Source organism: Bombus vancouverensis, chromosome 1 (genome assembly GCF_051014615.1).
Source record: "Bombus vancouverensis nearcticus chromosome 1, iyBomVanc1_principal, whole genome shotgun sequence".
NCBI classification, from domain to species: Eukaryota; Metazoa; Arthropoda; class Insecta; order Hymenoptera; family Apidae; genus Bombus; species Bombus vancouverensis.
Window position 1 is genome coordinate 7,502,279 of NC_134911.1, and position 15,640 is coordinate 7,517,918.

A 15,640-nucleotide genomic window follows, 5' to 3' on the forward strand; every position below is an offset into this window, starting at 1 on the left:
AATTATTTTATTAATTTTTATCGGTATTTATTTCCTTAACAAAGGATTGATATAGTTTACTTTTTATAATTTAATCTAATAAATAGACTGCAGTTTTTTTTGCATTTATGAAAAATGTGTAAGTGCAAAAATACAAAAAATGCATTAATATATAGAAATATAAAAAATATTCAAGGTGAAGTTGTCTTGTTTCTATTTATTTTTCACATACTGTGACATGCTTAGATGGCGCTTTTAATATTTGGATGTTTTTGTAATTTTTTTAAATTATAATTGGACATTATAGTTATACCTGCTACAGTATTTAGTTTATCGATGTTAAAATTTTTTTGATGGTTCTATGCATCTTGATTTTTTGTTTGTCTGAACCTTTTTGCACAATAATTTGATTCTTTATAATTTTATAATTTTTCATCAAGTGGGATAATTAGATAACTGCTACTTGTAAAATTTCATTAATATTACCTCAATTATAAAGCATCAAAGAATATTTACACATACATACGTAAAATGCAAATTTCATGCACAAAAGTTGTTCGGTAATTAAGTGCAATTTGTGCGTATATCATACAAATATAAAATTTTTCTTTGTGCTACTATAATCAAATATTCAAGCAAAATATATATTTGGAAATGTATTGTATTCTACATTCGTATATAAAAAGAAAATAAAGACAATTTATGTAACACGCATGATAAAATATATTCGTATTAAATGAAAGAAAAGAAAACCGCGTTATATTGTGTGTCACATGGTATGATTCATGCGTACCATTCTCATAATGTTTTTATTCCCTAGGATCTAGGGGATATATTTGAATTAAAAAAATTTTGAAAAGTGAAAAAAAAAATAAAGAAGAATATTCGTATTATAATTTCTATCATACATTCTACATATTTATGTATCTTTTATATAATATCATATATATTTATATTATAGGAATATATTTCTATTTGCTACGTCCACGAGAAAGTCGTGTATACATCAGCGGTCTGGTAACTTCCATGGTAGGGATAAGGCTTTAATGCAATAGTAGAGGAGAAATGAGAGAGTTCACACGCACAATACAGATATTGCACCACGCGGTCAAGTGCTGAAGGTATTCTATGCTAATCTATACAAGAATTTACAAAGTTAGACATCTGCCTTGTTTAGTTCCACGTTACAAGAACCTATTTCATTGTACAATTCTGCGGAATACTTTTCTATTCAATATAAACAAGTATGAGAATAACGAAATCGCGCAATAATTAAACTTAGTTGTTAATTTTTCAGTATGTGGCGGAGGAAGGGGCATGAGTTTGAACAATTTTTTTCTATACACGTGTGTAACCGGCGGTTTCTCTTACTTTCCGAGATACGAAAATATGCAATAATTGCAAGGATTTTGAATTCAAAGTTTTGTAATTATGCAGATGTAGAAACAATTCTATTTCTGGAAACTGAGATCTTAGACGTGCCGAATTTAGAAAAGGACAATGAAAATGAAAGAGATAGAGAGACTGAGAATCGAAGCGTTCGGTAACATGTAAATACTTACAAGCTAAGACCTTTAATTCAAAATTCAAACTTTCTTTTCTTTTGATTTGTGATTACTAGAAAATGCAATGGGATGATGGTTTTATGATACAGAGAAGCATCGTGTATTTCTAGTTCACTATTAGCAAATTTCCTTAGCAAACCAGCCTGCAGCTCATATACGGCACTTAGCGAACATTTGTTTGTTAATAAAATTATTAAAATAGTAGATAGTAAAATTATTAAAACTATTCATTTCGGGCATTTTGTAATGCTAGCTCTTGACTTACGGGAGTCACCCTATTACCAACCCGCCGTTTACCAGCGATTAACTCCCTTACCCTAGTTCAAGAGTATACAGCGCTACGGACGCGATTTATAATTAGATTTATTAGTCAGCACACCATGTGCAAACGCCAACCAACCCCAAACGATCACAACATTTGATCAACCACGGGGAATAAACAGTGATGAATGAAATTCGTACCAATATACTTATTATATTTTTTTAAATAAAATGGGACCAAATACGATATAATTTGGAACATATTTGCTTATTTAATAAATGATAATTAAATACATATCAATAAGTAACTGTAATTCAAAATATATCGTATTTGATCTCATTTTATTCAGAAAGCTCTCACAAATATGTTAGTAAAAATTTAATTTAGAAAGAGTTAAAAATAAAAAAATTTCATTTTTGAATGAGTACCTACATACATTGTCTCAGCGATATTTGACATTGAATTATGTTATATTACTCAACTACGACGGGTCGTCGAACTTCACGAAGCATAGAGAGGCATCTCTCCCCTGTGAAGGGGATGTCGACCATACAATTAGCGAGAGATTCTTTTTCTGCAGATATATCACGTCAGAAATATTATTTGCAGTCTATCTATTGCAGTAAACTATTGAAATTACTAATAAAATGAAATTTAGATTTTATTATAACAAAAACATTATCGCGAGGAAAGTAAATTTTGTGTTAAATCTAAAAAGTTATCGTGTATAGAGAATATATTAAAATTATTGTATCATTTCATTAATCCATTACCGTTTGAAGGAAACGATTCTCTTTTCTTCTCTAAAAAAGATATAATGATTTCTTTCTAAAGCAACTAATTTTAATTATTGTGCGATTTTGTTATTCTCATACTTGTCTGTTTCAAATAGAAAAGTAGCTTTTTCATAGAATCATACAATGAAATGAAATCTTGTATATAAGTTCTTGTATTTACTAATATAGAACACCTTCAGAATTTGGCCGCTGAAAGCAGCAATAGTCCGGAAACAACCGGAATCACAAATGTGAGCATTCTCATTTCCTCTCTGATAATAAGGTGTGCTTTACAAATCAGCTGCTAGCCATAGAGAGCTGTGTTCTAGTAGGTTAGTGAAAACAAACTATACAAATGTATAGTATCAAATTGATAATGTATAATATAGTATAGTATAAACAGGGAGGAAATTTCCTCTTTGAAAGTACATATATATGTAACCATAGGTGAGCTATTTCGTTAATGATTTAACAGGTGGAGCCACTATTTTGTCGACACCTACAAAACGCTACTATATCTAATGATGTATCTACTGTATGAATTTAGTAAATATAAATTTAGTGAATGAATTTAGTAGCATTTCCAATATTGTTTAATTTACTTTTGATTTTACCTAATAACGAAGGTTGTGTGTGATTATAGAAATCTTATTAAATACGATTAGAAACAATGGATGCATATGAACTATTTCGAAAACTTTCTACTGGTGTAAAATTTGATAAGAAGCGTTTTCAAGTTGATGCAGAAAGATTTCAGGTATTCTTTGAAAATAAAACATTACATTTGAAGATGCAAATATATTTTAAATAAATTTCTTATTTGATACAGCTTGTCAACAAACAATCTGGAAATGGAGTTAATGATGATAAAATAAACATTAAAGCCTTTGATAACATAAATCATTCAATATTATGTGAGAAAAGAAAATATGATGAGGTCGAGAAAGAAACTGAAAATATTAATGACTTGACGTTGCTTGATGGAATGTCTATTCCTCAAAATAAAAATAAAAAGTGTAAAGTAGCCTTAACTGAAGAGAAACGGTTAAAGTTAGAAAAAGAAAAGGTTTACAATATTTTATTAATATAAGTTAATGTAAGAGACAATAATTGTTTTAAAATACTATATTTCTTCATTTAGATTAATCAGTTTCGCAATCATCATCACATAAGTGTCACAGGCAATTGTATACCTAAACCTATCTCAGAATTTATTGAACTATCAACAACTTACAATATATCTCAAAAATTAATATATAATATTACAAATTGTGGTTATAAATGTCCTACTCCAATTCAAATGCAGGCTATACCCGTCATGCTGCAAGTAAGATTACTATAGTTATTACTGAGATTTTATTTATATCAATGCTTTTAGCTAAAAATAAAACATTGATGTTTTTATAATTATGATTAAAATAGGGTAGAAATGTACTAGCTTGCGCCCCAACTGGATCTGGAAAAACAGCTGCATTTCTGTTACCTATAATTCATTATTTAGGTGGACCAGAGAAGAAAGGATTTAGAGCTGTTATATTAAGCCCAACAAGAGAATTAGCAAAACAAACATATAGAGAATGTTTGCGTCTTAGCGAAGGATGTAATTTTAGAGTTCATATTATAAGTAAAGTGAATCAAGCATTAAACAAATATGGACTTAAAAGTTCACAGAAATTTGGTTAGTATGAATTGTATGGAAAATTATACATCAAAGTAATATGATATACAATTGTATTTTTATTTATTGTAGATATATTAATCACTACACCAAAAAGAATAATATACCTGTTGAATCAGGATCCACCAGCTATTTCTTTTAGCAAGTAATTATATATATATATATTGTTATATCTTAATCTTATCAAAGTTATGTATAATGCATGAAACATTAAAAATGTTATAGTGTTGAATGGTTAATTGTGGATGAAGTAGATAAACTCTTTGAGGATGGGACAAGGTGCTTCAGAGACCAGTTAGAAACAATTTCAAAGTCATGTACAAATGAAAACTTACATAAAGCAATGTTTAGTGCAACCAATACTCCTATAGTGACCAAATGGTGTAGACGTAATCTGAAAGGTCTTATAACAGTTACTGTTGGACACAGGTTTAATTTTCTTTTTTTATATGTGTAACAAATTATATACTGTTTCTTTAAACAAGTGATTATTGGTATTACATCTATCATAGGAATGCTGCAACAGACTTAGTAGAACAAGAATTGTTATTTGTTGGCGCAGAGAGAGGAAAACTTGTGGCACTTAGAAATATTATTCAAAAGGTATCATCTTTATTTATCAATACATTTGTGAAATCTATTTTAATAAATTGTCACGTAAATAATTGCATTTGATAAAGGGAGTATTACCACCTGTACTAGTATTTGTGCAAAGCAAGGAAAGAGCACAAGAATTATTTAACGAACTTATATATGATGGAGTCAATGTTGATGTTATTCACGCTGATAGAACACAAACGCAGGTATATTTTACATAGATGATAACTTATTAACCAAATAATATTAAATATAATACACTTTTTTTCTTTTCAGCGAGACAATGTCGTTCGTTGTTTTAGAGAGGGAAAAATATGGGTATTAATATGTACAGAATTAATGGCAAGAGGTATTGATTTCAAAGGTGTAAATCTTGTTATTAATTACGATTTCCCACCATCTGCTATTTCTTATGTTCATAGAATTGGTATGTATTTCCAAATTTGATGAAAAAATTAAATATCTCAAAACTCTCAATATGTATTGTTTTAAATAGGTCGCACTGGTAGAGCTGGACATAAAGGAAAAGCAATTACTTTTTTTACTGTACAAGACACTACAAATTTGAGGAGGTAAATGTTGTTGAAGCATTATATTAAAACATGTAAATATGATAAAATTATTTTATGTAAATATCTACAAATAGTTTTTAACATTTTAGTATAGCTACTATCATGCGTGAATCTGGTTGTAATGTTCCTGATTATATGTTAGCCATGAAAAAACATAGTAAAAGGGAAAGACGGAAACATGAATGCAAGGCTCCTATTAGAGAAAGTATATCAACTCTACCTACATTCAAACGCGTACAAACATTTAAAAAAAGGTATGATGTATGTAGTTATACTTGCTTCTAGTAAATATCTAGTAATTAGAATATTATTTCTTAAAATTACTATTCTTTATTTGCATGTTACAGAAAAGTTGCTGTAAACGATTCCAAAAAGAAATCTGAACTAAAAAGTGAAGAGAATAAAGATAAAAAAATAAATACAAAACATTTAAAAAAAGAGAAATAGATAAACAACGTACAATTTAAAAAAGAAAGAATGACTTAAAAAATTTCTGAATAAAATGTGAGTAAAAGAAATAGTCTTATATATACTTAATATCGTGTATATTAACCGATACATATTGTAAACTAGTAAAAAATTTATAATCATATTACATGTGAAGTAAATATATTGTATGAATGATAAAATATTTTAAATACATATGTATAAACGCTTACGTATATATAAATATATGTTATATATATCCATCAATCATCATCAAAGGATAAACTATTAAGTAAGTATGTTAAATATATTTGTATGGCCTGATATGGTTTATTACAATACTATATTATATTGTCTGTATAATAGGATAATTATTGATTTTATATGTACACTTACACACTCATACATATCATATAAAAATATTATATATTTAAAAATATATTATTAACAATATTATATTCTTAATTAGCATATTTTCATTATGAAATAGTAATTGAGATATTGAATACAATATTTAATACAAAATATCACATCTTTATTACACATGGCAATATATTAAATTTGTGTATCTGATATGTATTAGCCTATACGGATCAATTTATATGAACACACATTATAAGATAGTTGTATTAGATGAATATTGATTATTATGGTATTCATTAAAATAAATTGCTTTTGATAAGAAAAAGTTATCATTACTTTTTAAGAATTATGTTACAATTATGATGTTATAAACTTGAGTATACATGAATTTTATTTTGTACTTTTGAATATTAATCACAAAAAGATACTTAAAAATCATGGCACTAGCTCATTTCTTTTATTTAAAATGTTGAAATCTGAGTAATTGTATTTGACTACTATGTATTTACCGTTTAAGTAATTATATATTTTTGTACAATATACACATAAGTTAATATACACATCAGTTAAAACATTTCATACCCTATTTGTGTATATTTTACATATCCACAAGAACATGTTTTTTTAATTTTATAGAAATATTAAAATTCATTTTCTTTCGGTAAAACATATGGTACAAATGAAATATAAAAAATATATTATTACGTTTCACATAGCCAATCACAAGGTAGTTTCGGCATTTTATTTGCTGGCCATGGAAGGTAGCCTGCCGTTTTAAAAATCCAATAATCATAAGATACTTTAGCTATCAAGCTTATCAATAGCACGACTTCTGTAGCAATAATATAATAAATATAATCTGTCCAATCACCAGGATAAACGCACATTTTTGAAGGTTCTAAGTCAACAACTTTTTCCTTTACATTTTCGCACAATACTTCATCAGAATCTAATATGCGAGTTTGTAACCATACCTGAGTTATAATATATAACATTAAACATTAGAAAAAATGCAGATCAATATTAAATTATAGTCAAAATATTACCTTTAGGTACTTGGCCGTGTTACAATCACAATGTAATTCATTTCCTCCAAGCTTTACTAATCGCGAACTGATAAAACTTTTGTCATGAGTATTAGGGCTTAAAATGTATGTTGGAAGCTGCGCATTTAAAATATCATGCATAATATTGAAATATTCTTATTTACTACTTACCAAACTTCTTTGAATTCTACTTACAGATTTAATTTTATTGTATCGTAAACTAAGGAAAGCATAATTATCTAAAAATTTGGACCCTTCTAATTTATTTATAGACGATATATGATTATAGTCTGCATAAAACTCTCTTATATCTTCATAACATGGATTGGTACTCAGATCATCTAATGCAGTGATCTATAACAATTAATGATAATAATAATAACATATCACTTAATGATATAATAAAAATGATAAAAATATTATTTTCATATTATATTTTTATATAATTAATCTTTAATTTTTATCGATGAGATAAGCATCAACAAATAGCAATCAAGTAAATTAACATACTTTATTGATTTAGACAACGTAAAAAAATATAATATTTACGTACATTATTATATGATACATTCAGGGATATAGTATTGCGTGGTAATTTTTCAGGTAATTCGGTAATTTGAATTCCGCTACAATCTACATTTACCGCTAAAGTCGGTGGTTTACCTTCGACAATATCCAATCTTTTGAAGTTGCATTGACATTGCCATGTATCACCTTTTGGACATTCTGTTTGCAACTATCGATCCATGAAATAAAATTAGATAATAAATATCACGTTAGATTAATTGAATTGCTACTTATATTGCATGATACTGGACTCTAAAAATATAATTTTTGTCTTTAAACTATTACCAAACTAAGATATCGAACTTGTTTCAATGGAACTTGTTCTGTAGTGTTGAACCAATGCCAAGTCTTACTAGCTGAACATACAGTTTCATTTTCATGATTGAAATTAATTTGCTTTTCTCCTGTTTTATTAATATATTGGTAAATGTCGTGACACCAAAGTGTATTTGTTCCTAAACATAAAAGCTATGTTATATCTTAAACAATCTGTACAATGTTGATATTGAAATCTATCACCAGTTCCTACTTACCTGAAATATCAAGCCAAAATTCTCGGCCATTCATTGTATTTAAGGCTGGTAAATGTGTGAGATTATTATAAGACAAATCCAAAGTAGTGAGTTGAGCTAATCGAGTAAGTGAATTATTCTCTACTTCAATGAGAGCATTGTTTGAAAGATTCAAGCAAACTGTTGGTGTCATCATTCGAAATTGTCCCTTCACTCTATTAATTTTACCATCGGTAATTGCAAGTGACTTTAGCCTTCTCCACCGAATTTCACTTACATTGAATACATCCAATGTTGCATTTCTTATATGTATGTATGATATGTTTGATGGAAATCCTGTAATGATCAAAATATTATTAAAATACTTGCAATAAACCTTGAAACATATGTCAAATACTTGTGTATGTAATGTATCAATAAAATAATCGTATTTCACTTGTCATTAATATAATTTTATAATAACCTGCACAGGAAAGTTCCAATTCAAAGTTCTGAACATCCAAGTTGCAACAAAGTACAGCATTGCCCTCGGGATTATTATGGGCCAAAACAATTTTCTTACAAGAACATCGAGTTGTTTTAACATCAGGACATTCACTAGATAGCCGGTAAAAGCATTGTTCTAAAAGACCATCAGATATCCCAATAATCGAAGTTGAAGAGGATGTTTGTTGATCTTCTTCTGTCCTTGCACTTGCTACACCAGCATATAAACACATCATTATGGCAAACCACTGCATCTGCAAATCCAATTGATCCTTTTAAAAAAAATATTAATTAATTAATAACTTTATACCTTACACAGTTATTTTAATACGCAAATAAAATGCAAATTTTTCATTATAAAATTAGCACAAATATTTCCACTGTGACAATATATTAAATTAAACTTAAAACAAAATTTTTTATCATACAAAATCATTAACATTTCATAATACATATATTGTTAAAATTAGTAATTCAATTGTCATAATACTTTGTTGTCTAATAATATTAATATTAACAACATTTCTCAAGTCATAAACAGAGATTGAACGCCCAAATATTACTTAGCTTATAAATAAAAAGAGAAAATTTTCATAAAAATTTCATATATAAGTTACTATTATTATTTTACTTATAATTGAACTTAATGCTAACAATTATTTATCTAATTATAAAAATAGTTTGTATTATTTTGCTGCTGCTTCTGATTTCTTATTTTAATAAAAACTAATCATAATAAGGGTATTGAAAAAGTACAAAATTTAACACAATAATTTAATTAATGTAATGTCGTTTTAATTGGATTCTATGTAAAATATTACATATCTTCGTAAGAAGATATAAAATTAATTTTCTTTTCGCAAAATATACGTATACTATATTTATTCACATATGGGCTTATGAATTTGTATAATTAAAAATAAAAATTGTAAGTAAGACAGAAAACGTATAACTTAAAAATCTATACGTTGTAAAATAAAAATCTATCCTTTGGAAATCTATCTCTAGTTTTCGCAAAAATTAACTGGAAACGATATTGTAATTGTATTTTAAAAAAGGATTATATTCATAATAATTAATTGATAAAATAGTGTATTCCTATAATTTTACATTAACTAAAAATATTAGTGCTGTAACGTCATACAGATTTAGAAATAAATACGAAATAAACTGTAAGCATTTCAAGTTTTCGTAAGTAAAAACTTCATTTTCATGGTTTAACCATGTTTATAAGCAGAGATAAAGTATACATATATACACATACGGTCATACAACATATTGAAAAGAAAACTTTTTGAAAAATATGTATATCATATAATTTATTCGTTATTATAATAAATTTTGGATACAGTTAAGGCTGCAGCAATAATTTTAACAAAGAATGAAAACTAATATCGAAACTTACTCTCGAACATAACTCGAACATACATTGCCGTGTTTCACTGAGAAAGAATTGAAAAAGTTGCTTATTATGTACATATATATACATACATATGGATAAGGCATGGGATTTATACTTAAATTACTAATATCGAGTAAAAATTTGAAAAAATGTATTTTTTACTCAAATTTCAGTTACCTTCATCTTGCACAGTTTTATAATAAAACTGGCAAAAAATTCTTCTACATTGCGAAGTAATTTTTAAGTTGTATTGTTTTCCATTCGATGTAGAACAACGTTATGTATGCAACTGATAGAGATAACTCACGGATAAAAATAATCACAATTGAGAATAAACAAAATTTTGTTCCTGTGTAAGAAAGGCACACATATTGCGTATTCGCACTAAAAGAATGTGGGTAAATTAATTCGTTTAGCAGTCTCCGACACTTTAGGTCATACAGGTCGACCTATTAATGAATCAAAATTGGTTAGCTAGTGGCAGAACGCGTCGCTTATTACACTCGGTGGCCCTGTACAAACGATAAATTACTCCATCACTAGAATCACTGTTATCCTCCTTTCCTAACTTTGCTTTCATCTTTTGTTTTTTTATGTTTCTGATATTTAATTATTTACATATCTACATATCATGTAATATACCTAGTAGAATAATAAATATTACAAAAATATTCGTAATCTAACATTCCATTAAATACATATGCATGTATGCTTCATCTTAATTAGTTCTTATAAAAGTTAAGTATTAATCCTGTGTACATACATATATATATACATAAGTACATATATATATATACATAAGTACATATGTATATATGTATTATGATGTTACTACTGACTATTAATGTAGTTATATAGATTTGTAATATTTTTCATTTCTGTGACATTCATTATTTACAATTAATCGAATTAATAACATATAAACAAGGTTCGGTCTACACGCGCTTTAACATATCTAAATAATTCGAGAAATTTATTACATTTCGATTAATCAACTTAACGTTGTTTTAACATATTTTATGCTTATATTAGGTAACTTTATGAACTATAAAAGAAATATAATGTATAATTAAATGTTAATTTTCAAAATTGAAAATTCCTAACGATAATGGTATTTACCTATATATATGAATATACGATACCAAGTTATTGTATTGTGATGCTTAAACAAAGCATGTCCTAACAGTTCCTAATAACTATGAAATAAGATGATAATGATTCAATATTCAATACAATACCATTAAATCAATCGCATAAAAATGTTCAATATGTAATCAATGATACAAATATGTTAATGATATTTATTTCTTACTGCACAAAGTACGGATTATAGATCTGATCTTTCTTACTGCATTGATGGTAAAAAATGATTGAATCTGTTGGATAATTGTAAAAACAAGTTGGTGAAACTATTTACATTATTATTAAATTCTTATTTCTTCAAAATATAATATAACTAATGATATCATTTTATAATTATTTAGCTTTGTAATTAGAAATATATGTACGTATATAAAACATAATATTTAAATAAAGTTAAAAAATTAAATTTAACACACTTCTATTTTCTTGTAAAATGTTATTTTCTTTTAATATTACTCAGGTTCCTTTAACAGAAGAATATAATGATTTTAAATAACTTAACAAATAGTAATAAAATTAATATATATAATATATATATTAATATATATATATGTTGACATATCTTTTTAACAAAGTAATTTTTTTGTGGAAAAATATCACTTTGGGAATAGTATAACTCTAAATTTGATTTCCTCTTTAATTTAACATATTAAAGTTTGAAAATTAATAGCTTGGTTTCTACAAATTTGTATGTTTACTATCCTAAATGACAAGTGACAAAGAAGAATAGCAGGAGTAATTGGTCATGATTAAGCACATATTAAAGACAAAACGTTATCCGAAAGTAAAATTAAAATTAAAGATAAAAATTTCTATTCCATTAGACGACAAATTAAAATAATATATAATATAATATTTTAGGTGACATATTTTTATGTGTTAATCGTAGAGAGTCTTTTAAGTGAGTTAACCTTCTTCGTATCGAATAATCTTTGCATTTTGCATATACACTTATTGCTGTTTGTCAGTGTTTTAAGATGGCGGACTTAAACGAGAAGTTGTTAGCAGAACTCCTCAAAAAACCTGGAAATAATGTATGTGCGGATTGTGGGGCAAAGAGTGAGTGGGTTTTCTAAGAAGCATTACCGTATCGTAATGTAGAAGACATTAACGGGGATTTATTTTATTCTATTATATTACAAACTATTCACTAGTTGAATACGAAATCTTGTTTTCCTAACTTTATTCAGGATAAATCCCAAAATAATTTAATTATAACTCTAGTATTAGAAATGATAATGTTGAAACTGTTATTTTTATTTGCCTTTACTTTGTTACAACTAACTGAAAAAATTTGCTTTGTACAACATCGTTGTTCTAAAGTGATATTATTAATTCAGCAATTAGTTTACGTTTATGCATATAGTATAAGGCTTATGATGTTGTGTGATTACAAATTTTTGTATGAATTATATTTAAAATAGGCAATATTGTATTTGTTTTAAAGAATCTTGAAATTGTTTCATTTGGAATGCTTTTTATGTAAGGAATTTAAAGGTGTCGCTATAATATCTGGTACCAGTTCAGTTTATAATTGTATATAGTAATAAAGAGATTTCATGCATCTAGATTGTGTTACTTCTTACGTTTATTTACCTCTCTTGCTATAATCTTTCTGGAATGATATATAGCATTATGTGTTATTCTTTTAAAATGAGTAGCTAGCTTGTTTTGTCATTTTAAAAGTAATGCATATCATATTTCTTTATTTATTGAAATCTTTTTCACAGTCATATGTGTTTATGTTTATCTATATTTGAATAAATTATAGCTATGTCAGAAAATCAGAAAATAAAATATTTTCATAAGGTTAATCGGAATTAAATTCCAGATCCAGAATGGGCTTCTTATAACATAGGAATATTTGTATGCACAAGGTGTGCAGGTATACATAGATCAATGGGTGCACATATTTCTAAAGTTAAGCATTTAAAACTGGACAGGTGGGAAGATTCTCAAGTAAATAGAATTAGAGAAGTTGGTAATATCGCAGCTAGGCTTCATTATGAAGAACGTGTACCTCCATGTTATCGCAGACCAAATCCGGATGCACCACAGTACGTTGTTATATATGTATTTGTAACGATAAGTTAGAAACAAATATATTCTAAAAATCATCCTTTTCGATTAACAGAGTATTGGTAGAGCAATGGATAAGAGCAAAATATGAAAGAGAAGAATTTTGTCATCCAGAGAGGCAAAATCATTATGTGTCAGGATTTATGGAAGGATTTTTAATGAAACGTGGTAAAGAAGATTCGCGATATCATCCTCGAAAATTTGTTCTTTGTGAGGCAGATGATACTCTCAAGTATCATGTTAAAGAAAATAAGGTTTATGAACATTAATTATAAATATTTATTTAATATTTGGTATGTACTATTTCTATTCTTACCAGTTTTATTATGTTTTAAGGAACCCAAAGCTGTCCTTAGAATATCGGAGTTAAACGTGGCTTTTGCTCCTCCTAAAACTTGTAATCAAAACAGTCTACAAATATCATTTATGAAAGATGGAACCACAAGACATATCTATGTATATCATGAAGATCCAGAAGTAATTACAAATTGGTATTTGGCAATACGATGCGCTAAGTTACATCGTCTGCAAGTTGCATATCCAGGAGCAACCGAGGCTGAATTACTTTCACAACTTACTAGAGACTTCCCACGTGAAGGGTTTTTATGGAAAACTGGACCTAGGTATACGGATGCTTACAAGAAAAGATGGTTCACATTAGATGGACGAAAACTAATGTATCATGACGATCCCATGGTCTGCACATACTTATTTACTAGATACAAGTATATTATTACTATTGAAAGATAATTAATAAGTTTATTTTGTGTCAATTTGAAGGATGCACATCCAAAAGGTGAAATCTTCTTGGGACACAGTTCAGATGGTTTTGCAGTAAAAACAGGAGTACCTCCGGGTGCAAGGGATCAAGGGTTTTCATTTACTCTTGAAACACCAGATAGAACCTATCTCCTTTCTGCTCAAAGCGATGATGATAGATCACAATGGATAAGTGTAATTCAAAAAGTGATAGACAAACCACTTACTCCACAAGATGCAACTGGTAAGTCTTACCAAAATAAAGAGAAAAATTCAAAAAAGGGAAAGTTAAAAACGTTGCATAATGTTGTTTTTAATTAAACGTTTACAGTGGCAGCACGTCTTATAAGAAAACGCACAGCCAGTGGAACAATGAATATATTTTCATCTACAAGGTAGGGCTGGATCCCTCTTAGGTGCCTTTCCTAATTGTTAAAAGTGAATATTAGATGAACCAATTAAGTCGTTTTATTAAGACTGTTGAGGAAGTAGATCAATCGATCCGATAGCAAATAGACAATGTTTTGTAATCGCACAATGCTATCGAATGCCGTACGCATATTTATTCATAAAAATACACGTTATATCTTATACATACATATAACGTTATAAAAAATACTTTTTAAGTAAACACGATGTAATTTTTAATATTCTCGTATGATCATTATCAACAAATTTAGAAAGTTTAATATGGTCAAATAGTAAATTCAATTGATCTAAATACATATATCGAATAAGTGGTTCTTTCTGATAACATAATATGAAAATGAAATAAATATAACAAAGTTGATATACTCTTTGAAGATACTTTTATCTTGAAATGCTTTTTGCTTACTGTCAAATCAAGGTGACAGTATTATATATTACATTATGAACAATTTTTACTTAATAATATTACTATGTAATATTTATTTGCGGATTAATGGAAACGTATAAAATTCTAACAAAATACATAATATCCTTTTTGGAAATTTAAACTAAGTATTGTATAGTAATGTAATGTGTGGAAAAAAGAAGTAATGAAAGTAGAGCATACTGAATGAATGTCTAAGTGTTTAAATTTTGTTCAATACTTGAATTCAATATTATTTGCAGTATTTTTGTTCTGTGATGATTATCAATCACTTAGATTTCCAAAATAAGTGTAAAACTATAAATAGTGCTATATTCTATATGGAAGTAGTAAACTTCCATGGCCTATCCTTTTATGCATTCTTTTATACAATCACAGTAGGTATAATGTAAGCTAAATCAGTCAGATTCTACATACATAATGGTACATACATACATATTGTGTTGCTACAAATATATGTATTATATAATTAATATATTATAACATTTATATGAACAATATTTATTATAGAAACGTGAAATGCATATAATCTTTCATTGCCTTGAACATGAAATAAGCTTTTTCTTATAAAATAC

The 15,640-nt window shown here is 27.4% G+C and overlaps 3 protein-coding genes across 8 annotated transcripts; 2 read left to right on the forward strand and 1 right to left on the reverse strand.

The window, feature by feature from the left end:
- The first annotated feature begins 2,753 nt into the window (after positions 1-2,753).
- ais (DExD-box helicase 52) lies at positions 2,754-6,099 on the forward strand. Of its 2 annotated transcripts, XM_076617409.1 has the most exons (13): positions 2,754-2,914; positions 3,226-3,339; positions 3,412-3,648; positions 3,724-3,909; positions 4,005-4,260; positions 4,333-4,405; positions 4,486-4,689; positions 4,773-4,863; positions 4,941-5,063; positions 5,134-5,284; positions 5,354-5,429; positions 5,519-5,683; positions 5,777-6,099. In XM_076617409.1, the coding sequence occupies exons 2-13, from the start codon at positions 3,253-3,255 to the stop codon at positions 5,874-5,876; spliced, it is 1,749 nt and encodes a 582-aa protein (XP_076473524.1). In that variant the 5' UTR covers positions 2,754-2,914; positions 3,226-3,252; the 3' UTR covers positions 5,877-6,099. The 2 variants fall into 2 exon arrangements, with proteins under 2 accessions (XP_076473524.1, XP_033197631.1); XM_033341740.2 differs by lacking the exon at positions 2,754-2,914 and having other exon boundaries at positions 3,135-3,339.
- A 559-nt stretch (positions 6,100-6,658) lies between these two features.
- Positions 6,659-10,854, reverse strand: hfw (leucine-rich repeat domain-containing protein hfw). 5 transcript variants are annotated; one of them, XM_033341743.2, is made up of 9 exons: positions 10,409-10,848; positions 10,235-10,271; positions 8,807-9,101; positions 8,365-8,679; positions 8,117-8,286; positions 7,818-8,000; positions 7,460-7,618; positions 7,265-7,381; positions 6,659-7,192 (listed from the first exon to the last, which is right to left on the reverse strand). In XM_033341743.2, exons 2-9 carry the CDS (start codon positions 10,253-10,255, stop codon positions 6,920-6,922), a joined length of 1,533 nt encoding a protein of 510 aa, XP_033197634.1. In that variant the 5' UTR covers positions 10,256-10,271; positions 10,409-10,848; the 3' UTR covers positions 6,659-6,919. The 5 variants fall into 5 exon arrangements, with proteins under 5 accessions (XP_033197634.1, XP_033197636.1, XP_076473537.1 ...); XM_033341745.2 differs by having other exon boundaries at positions 8,807-9,083; positions 10,409-10,847; XM_076617422.1 differs by lacking the exon at positions 7,818-8,000 and having other exon boundaries at positions 10,409-10,854.
- A 1,237-nt stretch (positions 10,855-12,091) lies between these two features.
- On the forward strand, positions 12,092-15,252 carry LOC117160608 (arf-GAP with dual PH domain-containing protein 1). Its single transcript, XM_033341475.2, has 7 exons — positions 12,092-12,275; positions 12,343-12,433; positions 13,206-13,431; positions 13,509-13,707; positions 13,790-14,149; positions 14,234-14,456; positions 14,544-15,252. The coding sequence occupies exons 2-7, from the start codon at positions 12,352-12,354 to the stop codon at positions 14,609-14,611; spliced, it is 1,158 nt and encodes a 385-aa protein (XP_033197366.1). The 5' UTR covers positions 12,092-12,275; positions 12,343-12,351; the 3' UTR covers positions 14,612-15,252.
- Positions 15,253-15,640: the final 388 nt, after the last annotated feature.